This window comes from Haemaphysalis longicornis, unplaced genomic scaffold (genome assembly GCF_048455015.1).
Source record: "Haemaphysalis longicornis isolate Haplotype H1 unplaced genomic scaffold, Haemaphysalis longicornis Haplotype H1 scaffold_1, whole genome shotgun sequence".
NCBI lineage: Eukaryota > Metazoa > Arthropoda > Arachnida > Ixodida > Ixodidae > Haemaphysalis > Haemaphysalis longicornis.
The window spans coordinates 4875262-4889516 of NW_027526203.1; the positions used below are offsets into that span (position 1 = coordinate 4875262).

The 14255-nt window shown below is 48.9% G+C and overlaps 1 protein-coding gene across 1 annotated transcript in view; it reads left to right on the forward strand.

The window, feature by feature from the left end:
• The window catches only part of LOC144161013 (uncharacterized), a 270785-nt gene extending 257010 nt beyond the window's left edge, over window positions 1-13775 (forward strand). Inside the window, exon 62 of the mRNA XM_077692158.1 lies at window positions 13638-13775. Within this exon, the coding sequence (XP_077548284.1) occupies window positions 13638-13775 (138 nt within the window). The remainder of the gene's footprint in view (window positions 1-13637) is intronic.
• Window positions 13776-14255: the final 480 nt, after the last annotated feature.

The window sequence follows — 14255 nt, forward strand, 5'->3', positions numbered from 1 at the left end:
GCGCTGCGGCCGCAAAGTCCGCGGATCGAAACCTGGCGCCGGATGCTGTTTCTTTATAGAGGAGCACTGCGGACGCCGACGCCGCCGCCGCCGCCGACGCCGGCGGTGGATGGTTTGGGGTCGCTTATAAAGTGCATTCGCACTTAAAACGCACATTCTGTGGGGATTTGAACCAGGAAATTCGATGAGAGGGTTTGGTCGAAGACGCGGGCGCACGGGTTTAGTCCTCTGCGGAACGACGCAACCGGAAATTCTGCGGAAATAACATCTATAGTAGGTAAAACGCTTGTCTATAACAGCGAGTTCAACTTCAACCAGCTACATCCGAAAACTGCCGAAACATACTCGTTCCAAACATGTCGGAGGCAAAAGTGAAGGGCTAAGACTTCAGACTTCCGCAGTAGTTTTATTAAAATCCCGCTCCGGCGGGGCAGGATAGGGCTGAGAGTACGAACGCTGTGTTATAGACAAGCCTTTTACCGGCTGTACATTGAGATCTACCGACCCTTTGTGCTGGCCACATCAATGTTTTCTATCTGATTTTAAAGATTCCTGGCGCGGTAACTGATCGTTTATAAATAACAGTTGCGCAGCAAGGTTCCATAAAGCCCCCACCATAGCTGACCTCAACACAACTGTTTCGCCCTCGACTGTGGTTTCGCCCTGCTAGAATTGTTCTCTCTGCGCTGTTGATCTAGGCTTTTCGCTAAAAGCTTTGGTCGATATTGGTTCCTTATTACCTAACAAACCTTCTGTAACTCCTCTTCTGCTCTTAACTGAGCTTATACTCTCTACAAGCGTTGCTGCTCGTACACGAATTTGCAGTTTACAACTCCGGGTAACGAATCGTCGCCAAAGTGAACGGCCGAACCGTCTTAAGCCGAAATACGGATCGCATGTGTGGAACTGTATGAACTTCATGTACTTTACAATGTTTTCACACTCTAGAAACTAACATAACAGAGCCGCATTCATTACGGCACGCATGTTTTCGGGGGCACAGTTTTATTGATACCTTCACTTACCGCTTGCACTTTACCACACTCATCGGTCCCAAGCACCCTAATGCTTTGCCAAATTTCTTTATTTTATTCTTTTCTGGTTCCGAACTGACCTGAAAGAAATGAGTCACCGGCGGTCAGTGGCTGATTCCACTAGAGCACGATAGAGTATACGGGAACTGATATTTGTTGTTTACAATTTCTTCTGTGAATTTTTCACCTCTACCGTAATTAGCCCGAAGGTGAACTTCGCGGGCCCTGAAGGAGGTGCGAGGCAGAAAACAAATATTGGCGCAGTTTGCACTAGTAGTGCAAGGCTGGAGAAACAGCAGCGCCTCATCGCCTGTGTAGCGTCGGCGCGTTAAACCTCATAACCAATCAATCAGTAAGCTAGCGCATCAGCCTGCAATTTCAGTATACGTATACGCCGCAAAGCGCAAGGAACAACATCGTTCCCTCCAAAGAACGCGGTACATGCGGCCGCGGTAATTGCTACAAATCAAATGGCTGGTTCCCTGGGGCTGAACCTCTCTACACGAGTTACCTAAAATAGGCCCCTCAATTACTTACCCTCGGAGATGAGACGACTGTAAGGCACATCCCGGAAACCTCCCAGTTTGACACTGCGAAGGACAAGCGCATCCTGGCGTCCATTTCCTAAGTCTAGTTGCCCATCCCCCTAAGAGGATATGTTCCAAAGAAAAGGTGATGGCTATTATCATCAACATTTTATGGCACGAGCCTGGAGGCCGCTCGAGGTGTGGCCTGACAGCACCGGCAACAAAGGCCCGCATTACCGCTCGGGCTGCAAACGGTCTTCCGGTAAGCGTTCTTAAGCGTGCATCTCAACGCATGGATGAACAGCCCAGCGAGGTTTGCGCGGAGTGCCGGCCGGAGACAGACTGACTGACGGCCGCACGCTTTCCCGGTCTGCTCGGGCGAGGAATCTTCCCGCTGCTTGGGCGAACGACGAACACCGTCATGCTTAACAGCCTGTCGTCGTCGCGCGAGCAGCTGCTCTCGGAGAAAGCCCGCCTGCCGTTGACTCGACTCCCGCGCAAAATCGGCATCAAGCTTGCCCTCAGCGGGACCTTCCTGGTATTGGTTTGTGTCTCCGTGGGCCTTCACTACGCTCTAAAACCCCGTCCGCCGCTCTTTGTCTACTTCGGACCTCCGATTGAGCCCATAAAGCGGACGCCCATGGCCAATGGAACCTTAGACAACACCAAAAGCTCCGTGAATGGCAACTCCGGTTTGACCGCCCGAGATCACGGGAGCGTCGCGCAGATATTAGGCCTAATTTCGCGCCGTCCCTTCAACGAGACTGGATCTCAGCATGGCGACGGGGCGGATGACTCGTGAAGGGTCGGTGTGATGAGGCTGAAGTGGCACTAAGCCCTCTCCGGTCATTCCAGACAGTAAAGCTTCAGTTCCCGCGGAAGACGGCAACAATTTTGTGTCACTTTGTCTATGACATGACGTGCTGTTTATTTTTCCAGCATGTCGTTTTTCATTGATGAAGATATATGATTGGTAGAGCATCATGCTTGATAGCGCGGCAAAGTTCGAGGTTACGCTTTAGACAAGATGCGTTTCACTAGCACTAGAACCATTGCCTTGCCGGTCTTCAATCTCCATCTTTTACCACGTTATTGTTTATGAAAAGGGGCTAGTGGAGTAAGTTTTTAAATTCCTTCAAAGGCTACAATATTTTGTCAACACTACAATCAAGATACTCAAACACAGTCGTGTTTACCTAGAGTGGCGCTGGTTGAGGAATCCACAGATTTTGTCCAGTGCAGCATGTTCTTGTGTCATTAGTTTTATCTATACCTTGACTTACCGCTTGCACGTTACCACACTCATCGGTCCCAGACGCCCTAATGCTTTGCGAAATTTCTTTATTTCATTTTTTCCTGGTTCAAATATTACGTGAAAGAAATGAATCACCGGTGCTCAGTGGCTGATTCCACTAGAGCACGATAGAGTATACGGGAACTGATATTTGTTGTTTACAATTTAATCTGTGAATTTTTCACCTCGACCGTAATTACCCCGAAGGTGAACTTTGCGGGCCCTGAAGGAGGTGCGAGGCAGAAAACAAATATTGGCGCAGTTTGCGCTAGTAGTGCAAGGCTGGAGAAACAGCAGCGCCTCATCGCCTGTGTAGCGTCGGCGCGTTAAACCTCATAACCAATCAATCAGTAAGCTAGCGCATCAGCCTGCAATTTCATTATACGTATACGCCACAAAGCGCAAAGAACAACATCGTTCCCTCCAAAGAACGCGGGACATGAGGTCATTGCTACGGGTCATTGCTTCAAATCAAATGGCTGGTTCCCTGGGGCTGAACCTGTGTACAGCAGTTACCCAAAACAGGCCCCTCAAGTACTTACCCTCGGAGATCAGAGGACTGTAACGCACATCCCGGAAACCTTCGAATTTGACACTGCTAAGGAAAAGCGCATTCTGGCGTCCATTTCCTAAGACTAGTTGCAAATCCCCCAAAGAGTTATGTTTCAAAGGAGGAGTGATGGTTATTATCATCAACAATTTATGGCACGAGCCTTGGGGTGGGTATCTTCGCTCCGGCATTGAATTGGTCTTTTTCATTGCGTCTACAAGGTTATATTCCAATATTTTATGCATAATATCTGGCTATTCTTCTTGCCGTCCTGAAACTCTATTCGGCGCAATCTTCAGTGATGATACTCATTGATTCGCTTTCCGTGTGCATGGTCCTTTGCTCGGAAACTGCCAGTCCCATGATTAAAACTTTTTACTCCTGCGTTCCCACTTATTTGGGGGAAATTAGGCTTGTTTGGCTGTCTGGCCACTGTGGATTAGCCCTTAATGAAGCCGCTGATACGTTAGCAAAAACGGCATTGGCTTTTTCCAATTGTGGAGGTGCTTCCCCGTTTGCTTGCGTGTTGCTAGCCCGTTATCGCCAATACCTGTTGGCCCAGGACATGTCTGATCACGGGCTGCACACTACTCCGGAACTCGAACACCTCAGGTTTCGTTGGAAAAAAAGCCTCTGCCAAACTCGCTTGTGAAAAGTTTCGCTGACTTCGTTTCGTTGTGGTGTTTCCCCACTTAATAGGTACCTACACCAGGCAGATTTAACAACCTCACCCTTGTTCCACTTCTGCCATGAAATTGAATCGGATTTGCATTTCTTCCTTTTTTGGCGCCGATTCTCTCACCATCGAAGAACGCTGCTGGAGGCTCCTGCGCGGTGCCTTGGAATGCCACTAACCTTGCCAGTGCTTTTGTCTTTTGGGGGTACTAAGCTAGGCCACTGCCGTGGCGATTTTTGTCACGCCATCCATTCCTTATTTCAGAGACGGCTCGTCTGCCGTGCTGAAATGATTCCGGTCAGGCTCTCTCATTCCGCTTTCCTTTTCTATTTCTTTCTTCAATCTGCGTACTAAATTCTTTCTTCGACTTTACTATTTTGCCTTATTTGGTTCTTTTTAATGAAACAAAATCTTGGCCAATCCCCCTGAGTGGGTGTGCGCCACTGTATGGGCCACCACCACCACCACCGCTCGTGGCGTGACCCGACAGCGCCGGCAAAAAAAGGCCTCCATTACCGCTCGGGCTGTGATCGGTCTTCCGCTAAGCGTTCAAGTGTGCACCTCAACGCATGGAAGAACAGCCCAGCGAGGTGTCTGTGGCCTGCGACCCGGAGACAGCCTGACCGACGTAGTGTAGGCGTTCCCGGTCTGCTTGCGCGAAGAGGCTTTCCCCTGCTGCGGCGCAAGACGAACACCGTCAACATGCTGAGCAGCCTGTTGTCGTCGCGCGCGCAGCTGCTTCCGGAGAAAGTACGCCGGAACCTGCCGGTGACTCGAAGCCCACGCAACATCGGCATCATACTTGCTCTCACCGGCACTTTCCTGGTCCTGGTTTGCGTCTCGGTCGGTCTTAAGTTCGTTCTCAAGCCCGGTGCACCGCTCCTCCTCGACTTCGGACCTGCGGTCGAGGCCATAAAGCGGACGGCCCTGGCCAATGCTAGAGTCGACAACACCAACAGCTCCAGCAACGGCAAGCACGGACTGACCGGCCGATATCACGGGAGTGTCGCGCAGAGGCTAGGACTCATTTCGCGTCGTGCCATCAACGAGACTGGCTCTGAGCGCCCGAAGTACTTCGGGCAGGGCGGCGGAACGGATGACGCGTGAATGTTCGGTGTGATGAGGCTGCAGTATGCCTAAGCCGTCTCCGGTCATTCAAGATAGTAAAGCTTCAGTTCCCGTGGAAGACGGCAACAATTTTGTGTCACTTTGTCAATGCCTGATGACGTGCTGTTTATTTTCCGAGCATGTTCTTTTTCATTGATGAAGCTATAATTGGTAGAGAATCATGCTTGAATAGCGCGGAAAAGTCCGAAGTTGCGCTTTAGACAAGATGCGTTTCACTAGCACTAGAACCATTGCCTCGCCGGTCTTCAATCTCCATCTTTTACCAAGTTATTGTTTATGAAAAGAGGGTAGTTGAGTAGGTTTTTAAATTCCTTCAAACGCAACAATATTTTGTCAACACTACAATCAAGATACTCAAACACATTTGTGTTTACCTGGAGTGGCGCTGGTTCAGGAATCCACAGATATTTTGTCCAGTGCAGCAGCATCTTGTGTCATTGTTTTTATCTATGCCTTCACTTACCGCTTGCACGTTACCACACTCATCGGTCCCAGACGCCCTAATGCTTTGCGAAATTTCTTTATTTCATTCTTTCCTGGTTTCGAAATGACCTGAAAGAAATGACTCACCGGCGGTCGGTGGCTGATTCCAATAGAGCACGATAGAGTATACGGGAACTGGTGTTTGCTGTTTACAAATTCTTCTGTGAGTTTTTCGCCCGGACCGTACGAGCCCGAAGGGGAACTTCACCGGCCCTGAAGGAGGTGCGGGGCAGAAAACAAAAATGGGCGCTGCTTGCACTAGTGGTGCAAGGCTGGAGAAAATACAGAGCTGGGGTGTTGATCTATCTTCTTCAGGTTTTGCTTAATTTTATTAGGTTTTGCTGGACTTTATTCGCAGTGTCGTTAGGTTTTGCGATGTTATTGCTAGGCTAGGCTGAGTGTGGAGGGGTGAGGCGAAGTTTAGCGGGATTTTACAGGTGTTCTCGACCAGCGACACGACGCTGTTCGCACTGCGCTCCTTCATAATCGGGAGTTACACACTTCTTCGGCCGACGCATGTTTTGTGCCGCCGAGTCTAAACGATGTGCTCAGCGTGGAGCCACGAGGCGCTGTGTGTCGCCGACGCAGCCGACGCGGCCCTCAGTAGAGTTGAGCCCGGCTGCGAGGCTAGCTCTCGACGCTGCTGGAAGCTGTGTCTGACTGGAATTGAGCCCTGCTGGAAGGCTAGGCCGGTAGGCTATAGTGCGTGCCATCCGCTGTTATGTGACGCGCGATGCTTTCGCGCTCTCCCTCCTCTCTAGGACGCGTCTTTTTCCTTCTTTTATTATTTTTTTTGCGTACGCCACCGGACTAACCTCAAGCCTAAACAGCCCAGCTGTTAAAAAAAATTGGGCCCATTTCCCCGGGAGGGGGACTCGAGTAAATGCGTCGCATAGGGGGTGGGTGTATTGCGTTAACGTTTAGTGTTTGGGGAGTTGGTGGTAGTGAATGCGTTGTATCAGCAGCTTCTTGACGTGGTTTGAACGAGTCAAGGATATAAGGCGCGTTCGTAGCCTCCCATTCTGTTTCGGCTTTGTGGCGCAGTGGGTAGAGCACCGTGTACATTGCCTTCCGCCCCTCAGGGTCGAGGGATCGAAACCAGGCGCCGGATAGTATTTTTTTATATAGTGTAGGGGGAGGGGTGCGGAATACGACTACGGACGTCAACGCGGGTGACATCGTGAGTTACTGAAATGCTCTGCATTTAAAATTTCCAAACGTGAGACGTCCTCCCCACCAATCCTTTACCCCACGATCGCCGCCTTCAGACAGAGACTGTCTATAACCACACCATTCATGCACACATCTCCCCATCCTTTTGACCCAATAACTGCCAAGCGTGTGACGTTTCTCTTACCACCTACCATCTAGTCTTCTCCTGCGCACATCAATCAACCCCCTTCACTCCCCGAGCCCTGAGCAGTGCGAGTCGTGGCACCGGCGGGACAACTCGCCCTGGCGACACGAGCACTGGAATCGACGGGGCTCGCGACCTCGCGGACATGGGAGGCTGACCACTTTCCCTTATCCTCAAGCTCAAATGAAATTTTAACCACCAACATCACCCAACCTGACACGAATGGAATGCCGCTTCCGGCGGCTGCAGTTTTCAAGGCGAAAACACTAGTTTACTAAGTAGATCGAAAATACGGCGTATCTGGCCTATTGACAGAACGCAGAGTGACCAACAGCTCACAGGACAATAGCGCGGTAATTGATTTGAAAGGCGGCCAAATTAATCCGAAGCCCTCCACTACGGCGTGCGCCTCATAGCGCAGGCGTTGCTTCTGCGCATGAAATGCCCAAAATTAGAAACTGGTAGAAATGCATGCTAACTCTAATACTTTTATTCGTACTCCGTGTGGGTGGAGCAAGGCGTATAGGGCCGCAAAACGGAGGTCCGCCCATGCCAATGTGGCTTGCGTCCTCAACGTTAGAAGCGTTCGACGAGTTTCCGTAAGTGTTAGTGTCGCCACAACACAGCAGGTCTGCCTAAACGTCGTTTCACCGGACATATCCGTTCACAACAGCAAGTAAACATTACACGTGTAGAAAAAAACACGAGAAAAACAAGGAAAGGCGGCATACTCCAATGCGCCGACACATTCTATTAACAAGGGGAGCGCCGAGGTGTGACGCCACCCGTTTAGTTGCCCGGTCCCTGTGGTCTGAAGCAGGAATTGCATAACCATTCAGATAAATGATAGTTTTCCGAAATCCTTTTGTGTTTAGATCTACAGATTATAATGCTGGATTTCGATGCATTTATGGCCAACCTGCTGTCCCTACTCAAACTTATTAGCGTGCCATCAACATTAGGTTTTTTATAAGAGATTCTAATTTATTTCCAGTGGATGAAGCAGTGGTGCTATCGCCATAAAGTACACAAGTTGAAAACTTGACGTATTCAGGAAAGTAACTGCTATAAACTCAACAAAAAAAAGACTAAGGAAAGATCCCTGTGGTACGCCAACATTTGTATCCGCATGATCTTCAACCTCATCTGTTTTGTGGAAGCAAATTAATTCTTTTCTTGGTCAATGTAGCCCCATGGTGTTGCTTTTCCGCTGGCAATAAGGACGGTGCTGCTGCGTATTCGGTGCCTGCTTGTATAAATTGATGAAGGCTGCTTACCCGGGAACACCTTAAACAATATGACATGCAGCTGGATTTGTTGCCTCTTGTGATCTATTTAGACTTGCTTTACGTTTGCGATTTCACATCCTGTGGTAATGTTTTTCCAGTGGAAAAATCAAATGAGTAGCCGCGCTCTTCCGGTGTCCTGACTCACAAAAGGTAATTCTGGATACTATGGATGCACATAGAATAGACATAGAGCTAGGCTCGTTTCCTGTCAGGAATCATATGGATTAATTTCCGCTTTCGGACTGCGAATCTTACGCCAAGGCTCTTGACGTAAACAAGGGTGCAGCTGCGCAGCTACACGAACTGCTTCCAAAGAAAACATTTTTGGTTACTGACATTGACCACAATTCAAGTAGACAAGCGTTTGCGTCAGTTTTTTTTTTCTGGGCGCTGCTGCGGAAGAAGTTTGGCTAGTTTTTCCTCTGCCTTGGCAGATGCGATGGGAGTATCAAATCAAAGCTTTCTAGCTCTACCAGCCAACGGTTCTTTCGCGGCGTGCGGCACAATAAACTCCCAACGCGGCAAAGGCGGCTGAAGGGTGGGGGGGGGGGGGGGGAGGGGGGGAAGGGTTTTACTCACGGAACTCACTGTAAAGGGCGGGAGAATTTACCCAGCGCTACCAGCGCGGAAGGGCCTGCTCGCCGGCGGCGGCGTCGGTGGTTTGTCGTCTGGTTTAGCGGCGGTTGTTTTGGGCCTGTTTTGGCGCACCTTCTCGTCCATTGCGCGCTGCCTTCGCATGGCTTGATTAACTTGTTCGGCAGCACCTCCAGGGTAACCCGCACCCGACGGAATAAAGTGGTCGTACGGCAAACATACGTTAAGGATTGGTTTGCAGGGCGGGAAAACAAGATGTACACACCACATACAAACATCTGGCCGCTAGAGAAACGCTACCTTTTGCGCACTGCTTGCCACGAATGGGACTCCATTTACTAAAAATACCAATTAGGTTGTGTTTTAAGAGGTAATAAAAAGGCGAAAGTAGCAACAGGTTCTGATAACTAGGAATTATAAAAGTTCCCTCAGCTTTCTCGCAATTCTCAAACTTACTAAACTAACTAGTTTAAATCGGTATAAATGGGAATCACTAAGCTCACATGCCGAGTTCTTTCGGTGTCTGCGCTTGTGTAGCGCGGTGGTGTAGCCCAAAGCTAGCACATCAGAATGGCTAGGTTCCGCTGTCTCACACTTAGAAAGACGCTCTTCTCTGTTTTCTCTCTACCGACTCACGCCCGGGCTACAGCGGCTGTGTCCGCCGCTCTAGCCCGGCTATGGCCGGCGCTGCTGCTGCGTTCGGGACACCGCTCCCGTGAATTCCAGGTAACGGCTGGCAGAATCTCTGGTTTTAATCTTTTTAGAGTCACGAGTGTGAATTCAAGTGACGTCGCATGGGCAATAGTTGTGGGTGTCGTTTAAAGCTTTGCTTTCCAACCGCCTTCACAGCGTGAATTTGAGCCAATTTTTTGGGACAACGCCAGCGGTGATTAAAGGTAGGTGTTGAAAGTAAGAAAATGGGGAAGAGGACATTTGAGGTGGGAATACCAGCTGAGAGGGAAGCTTGTGGGTCACAATGTTAACTTGGGGCCTCGCCATCAAGCCCTCTTCTTGTGATTAAAGCATGACTTGGTTTTTCACGATGTGCTGTTGTTCTGTATTTCTTTTTTGCACTGTTATTTTTTTCGCGAATACCGGCAATTTCTTGATGTTTCATATCTTGGCATTAGATATATAAAACAGCGCAAGTAAACGCCGAGGTGGCGTAGCTTTTGTTCGTGATTGAAGCAATTCACGTTTGTATACCAGCCAGCCCATGTTTCTAAATGCAAAAGCATTTACTCAGTTGATTAGAGTAGAAGTTTGCAGCGCGTGTCTAACTACCGCTAGCGCTAGCTGTGGCGCGAGCTGGCTTTTTAGCGTGTGGGAAATTATTTGAGGGTAGACTTGTCTGGAATGTTGTTTTATTGAAATGTTTCATTTATTTTGTTTTATTTCTTAGTCGGTGATTCTTACACACGCACTTGTCTATTCTGCCGAGACACACCAGTGTTTATCATATCAAATCACGTTATCGTTTTCCCAGCTACTTCTGGATGTGGTAGATACGTTGCTGACATGTATCACCCCATATGTCAGCTCGCTTGGCAAGCAATATCTGCTGCGGGCATCGGTGTCAGAGGCCACGCAAGTTTGGACATTGCGGAATGCTTTAACTTTGCGCCATCACGCGTGGACGCGTGATTTCCGTGTTTTAATGGTCCTGATTATGGACTAGAAGAGGCCACTTACTCCCTGCAATACTTTCGCATATCATCCACTCATGGGTTAGCGCGAGCACGTACTGCGATTTTATTCATTGTGTGGGGACACGTCGTCAATAATTCGCGCTCTAGATCAGCGGGCAGACTGCAACCGAAGAATATAGAACGAAAGAGCACACGTGGAGAGAATTGACGTCTGCTGAGCCGGCGGCGGGATTTGCTGTGGTGGCGTGGCGTTCGCATGGCTGCCGACCCCGTTGCTAGAGTGATGTTAAGTCGAAGTGGAGGTGGACGTAGCCGTCACATAGCATCTGGAACGCCCCATCAGCGCTTGTACGCGTCGTAAAATGGAGTGTTTAGGGAGCGCATAGCTGAGTAGGTGGAAATATAGGTTGGAATAGGAATGAAGGCGGCAAAATGGCTATACTAGTGGGCAACAAAAAACAGCGACAGGCAGCAAATACGGTTAGTACAGTTAAACCTGGATATAACGAGGTTGACAAGATCTTGCAATTTTTCGCCACATCCAGGTTTCCGTTACATGCAGGTTTCGAGTTAAGGCTCACGTGAAGCAGGAACGAAACCAGAATGTTAGACACCAGTGAAGGCGAACTCGCCCTTCAAGGACTTATTTTACAGTAGAAATCTGCGTGATTTGCGCCTTCTGCTTTCGCACAAGCTTAGGCACTACACGGCGCTCCAAAGAGTCAGGGTTGCTTACCTTCGTATTCATAAGCGTAACTTCTTTCGAAACTTCTTGGTTCCACCAAACGCATTTCAAGTACCAAACTTATGCTGAAAAGGGTGCCTTTCCGCGAACTTGATGCTCACTCCCGCACTCAAAATTGTTGAGAGGGTGCTAGCTGGGATACTGTAGCGGGCGGCGATAGCAATTACCTGATTGTCTTGAAAAGAGAAAAGGTTTCGTTTTCTGGAAGCAGAACTCACCACAGACGAACCAACGCCACAGACAGCAGTGGAGACGCCTGATTACGCGCCGACAGGAAGGCCTAGCACCTCAAAACTTGTGTCGAACCGACACCGCACTCACACGTGGGAACGCACAGTCGTTTGCGGTGCGGGCGAAAAAAGTGAAGCGTAGCGGCCCTTGCGACATGGTGTCACGCTACACAAGCGAAGCCTGAAGTGGGTGCTACGTTAGCCATCGGATGGCACTAGCCCCTCTGCTCATCTTGGCGAGCCGATTTGCACCGTTGTTTTAAATACACCGTAAAGACAAAATACAAATTTGGTTCGTTAAAGACTACTTCCTCCCAATAACAATGATACCAATTTTAACAGGAGCTTTGCATCGGTCATCAATATATTAAGAAAACGGGGAGTTTCGCCAATCACTTTCTCGCCCAGTTTTTATGACGTCACAGGAACTTGATTGGGCAATTGGCGGCTACCGACCTAAGGTACTTCCAAAAGAAGCGGCTGTGCGTTCTGCCTGTAATCTGGAGTTAACGTACTAAAAACTCTACATTGAACAATATTTATCGAAGTCAATGCTGACTATCTGCAGCTCGATATTCGAGAGTTCTAATTTCTTATCTTTGTTTAGTTAAAACAACTGGAATAGAGTTTAGTTACCAAAGGCTAGTTCTATTAAATTATCTTCCAAAATAAAATGAAATTTTAATTAAAATCAGGAGTGATTTCTTTCAGGTTGCACTTTATTTTCATGGTCCTTAAGGATAATAATCGTCTTTCTTTGCCTAGGTAAGCGCGAAAATTTTGGCCTGCCTGTCTGTTTGTGTGCTACCGGAATTTGAGATGTTTCTGGTGGGTCTGCACGTTTGGGGGTCATTGGCTACGAACCAGAGGTGGCTAGTCACGGAGTGACCCGTTATCGGGTCACCGGCGGATTACTAGTGACCTACCCATAGCCACCAAAGCGTCACCACCTACCCATAGCCACCAAAACGACCCGTAACCCGTTAACCACAAATTAATACTGGCCCGCCAATCCCCCGCCGGCGACGTACCCACTGACCTACACACAGACATACCCAATGGCGTGCTCCCACGGATGGATAACGTTACCCAGGTGACAGGGCGGGAGCTGGGTACAGAGAGAGCACGTGGAGGCGAAAGAAGGGAGAGGGAAAGACAAGGAAAGAAGGAGAGCACGAAACGGCTAGCAAGCGTTGGGACGAATAAGGGAGGTAAATGGTGAGAGGAGGTAAGGGGTAAGGAGGAAAGATAGAAAAGAGCGTGGGATACAGGTTGAGGGGTAGGAGAGGAGGAAAGGGAGAGGAAAGTACGAGTGCAGGCGGTGCAGCGGACGGGGTGGTGCCACGGGGGGGGGGAGGGGTAGAAGGGAAGCGGCATGCGAAAAGACGGCGGAGGGTGGAGGAGTTGAATGGGAGGGAGGAGAAGGACATTGTGTAGCAGGGGCGGCAGAAATGCTGTCGCCTCTGGACATCAGTAGCAATTTTCATTGTGATTACAACCCAAATTCTCAATATACGCAGGGGATATCCCTGTAAATTGCCACGTACGTCGGACTGCATTTTTACTAATCGTTGTTGTGGCCTTTTGTTCTTGTAGAATGTGATGAGAATTAAAGAAGGTATTTCTAGAATTTTATGAATTATTTTGTTTTGCGCGCGAGTGTAATGATTCTAACCGTAATAAAGGGTATTTTTCTTTTGTTCTGGAGGTGAACCGGAACTGAACCGTTTAACTCGGAGCGAGATAAGAACCAAAATCATCTCATTCCCCAACCATTCCCTGTGCCCCCCACATCATGCCCTATTCGGCTTCACGGCGCTTTGTAACTTGGCAGTGCACCATACAGAGCATTGTTTTTTGAGTCCTTTACTAAAGCGGAAAGCTTCCTTTGCTTAGACTTTACAGTGTGGGACACAGTAAAACCACAATGTAGGATACCTAGCCATTTGTCAATGTTATACACAGGGAAACACTATGCCAAATGGCAGTGTTACAAAAACGCTACGAGATGAAGCTACCTTGTGGCACCAGCACTAGAAGTAAACAATACATTTTCTGTGTCTTTTGCTTCTTTATTCCAGTACCGAGACGGTAAGACGGTGTTTGTGTTCAAGACCAAGCAGCCAGCCACACTGCCAATTGTAGACTTCGAGCCATCCGACTTCGGCGGCGAACAGCAGTCCTTCGGATTCGAGATTGGGCCCGTTTGTTTTCAATGAATAAAGAACATATTGTATTCCTTCGTTAGTAACATGTTTCCTCTATAATATTGGCCGCGAGGCCCACCACTGGAGGGGCCGGCGCTGCGATCGTTTTGACGTCACTTGTAGGATCACCGTTCCTATCTTGCTGCGTAGTTGGCTTGCAGCGCGCTTAGAACGCGCTTAGGAACCGCGTTCTAAAAGTATTTTCGTGTTAATTTCCTTCGTTTGCAGTTAATTCTCAGTGCGTCAAGCGCTGTGCGACCTCATGGGGACTTTATAACCGTATCAACTGTTGTAGATTATCCGCAAACACCAGGAGCGTGGGGGTGTATTACGTATATATGCGACCGAAGCGTAAGCAGCGGCTTGTTTCCCCGATCACCAATGTGGACTACGACGATCGCCGAGTTAAGTTTCTAGGTTTCCCTTGTTTCCAAGAAATGTATAAAGGAGGAAATCGTGAAGCTTTAACTGCTCGCAGAAGCACACGCACCC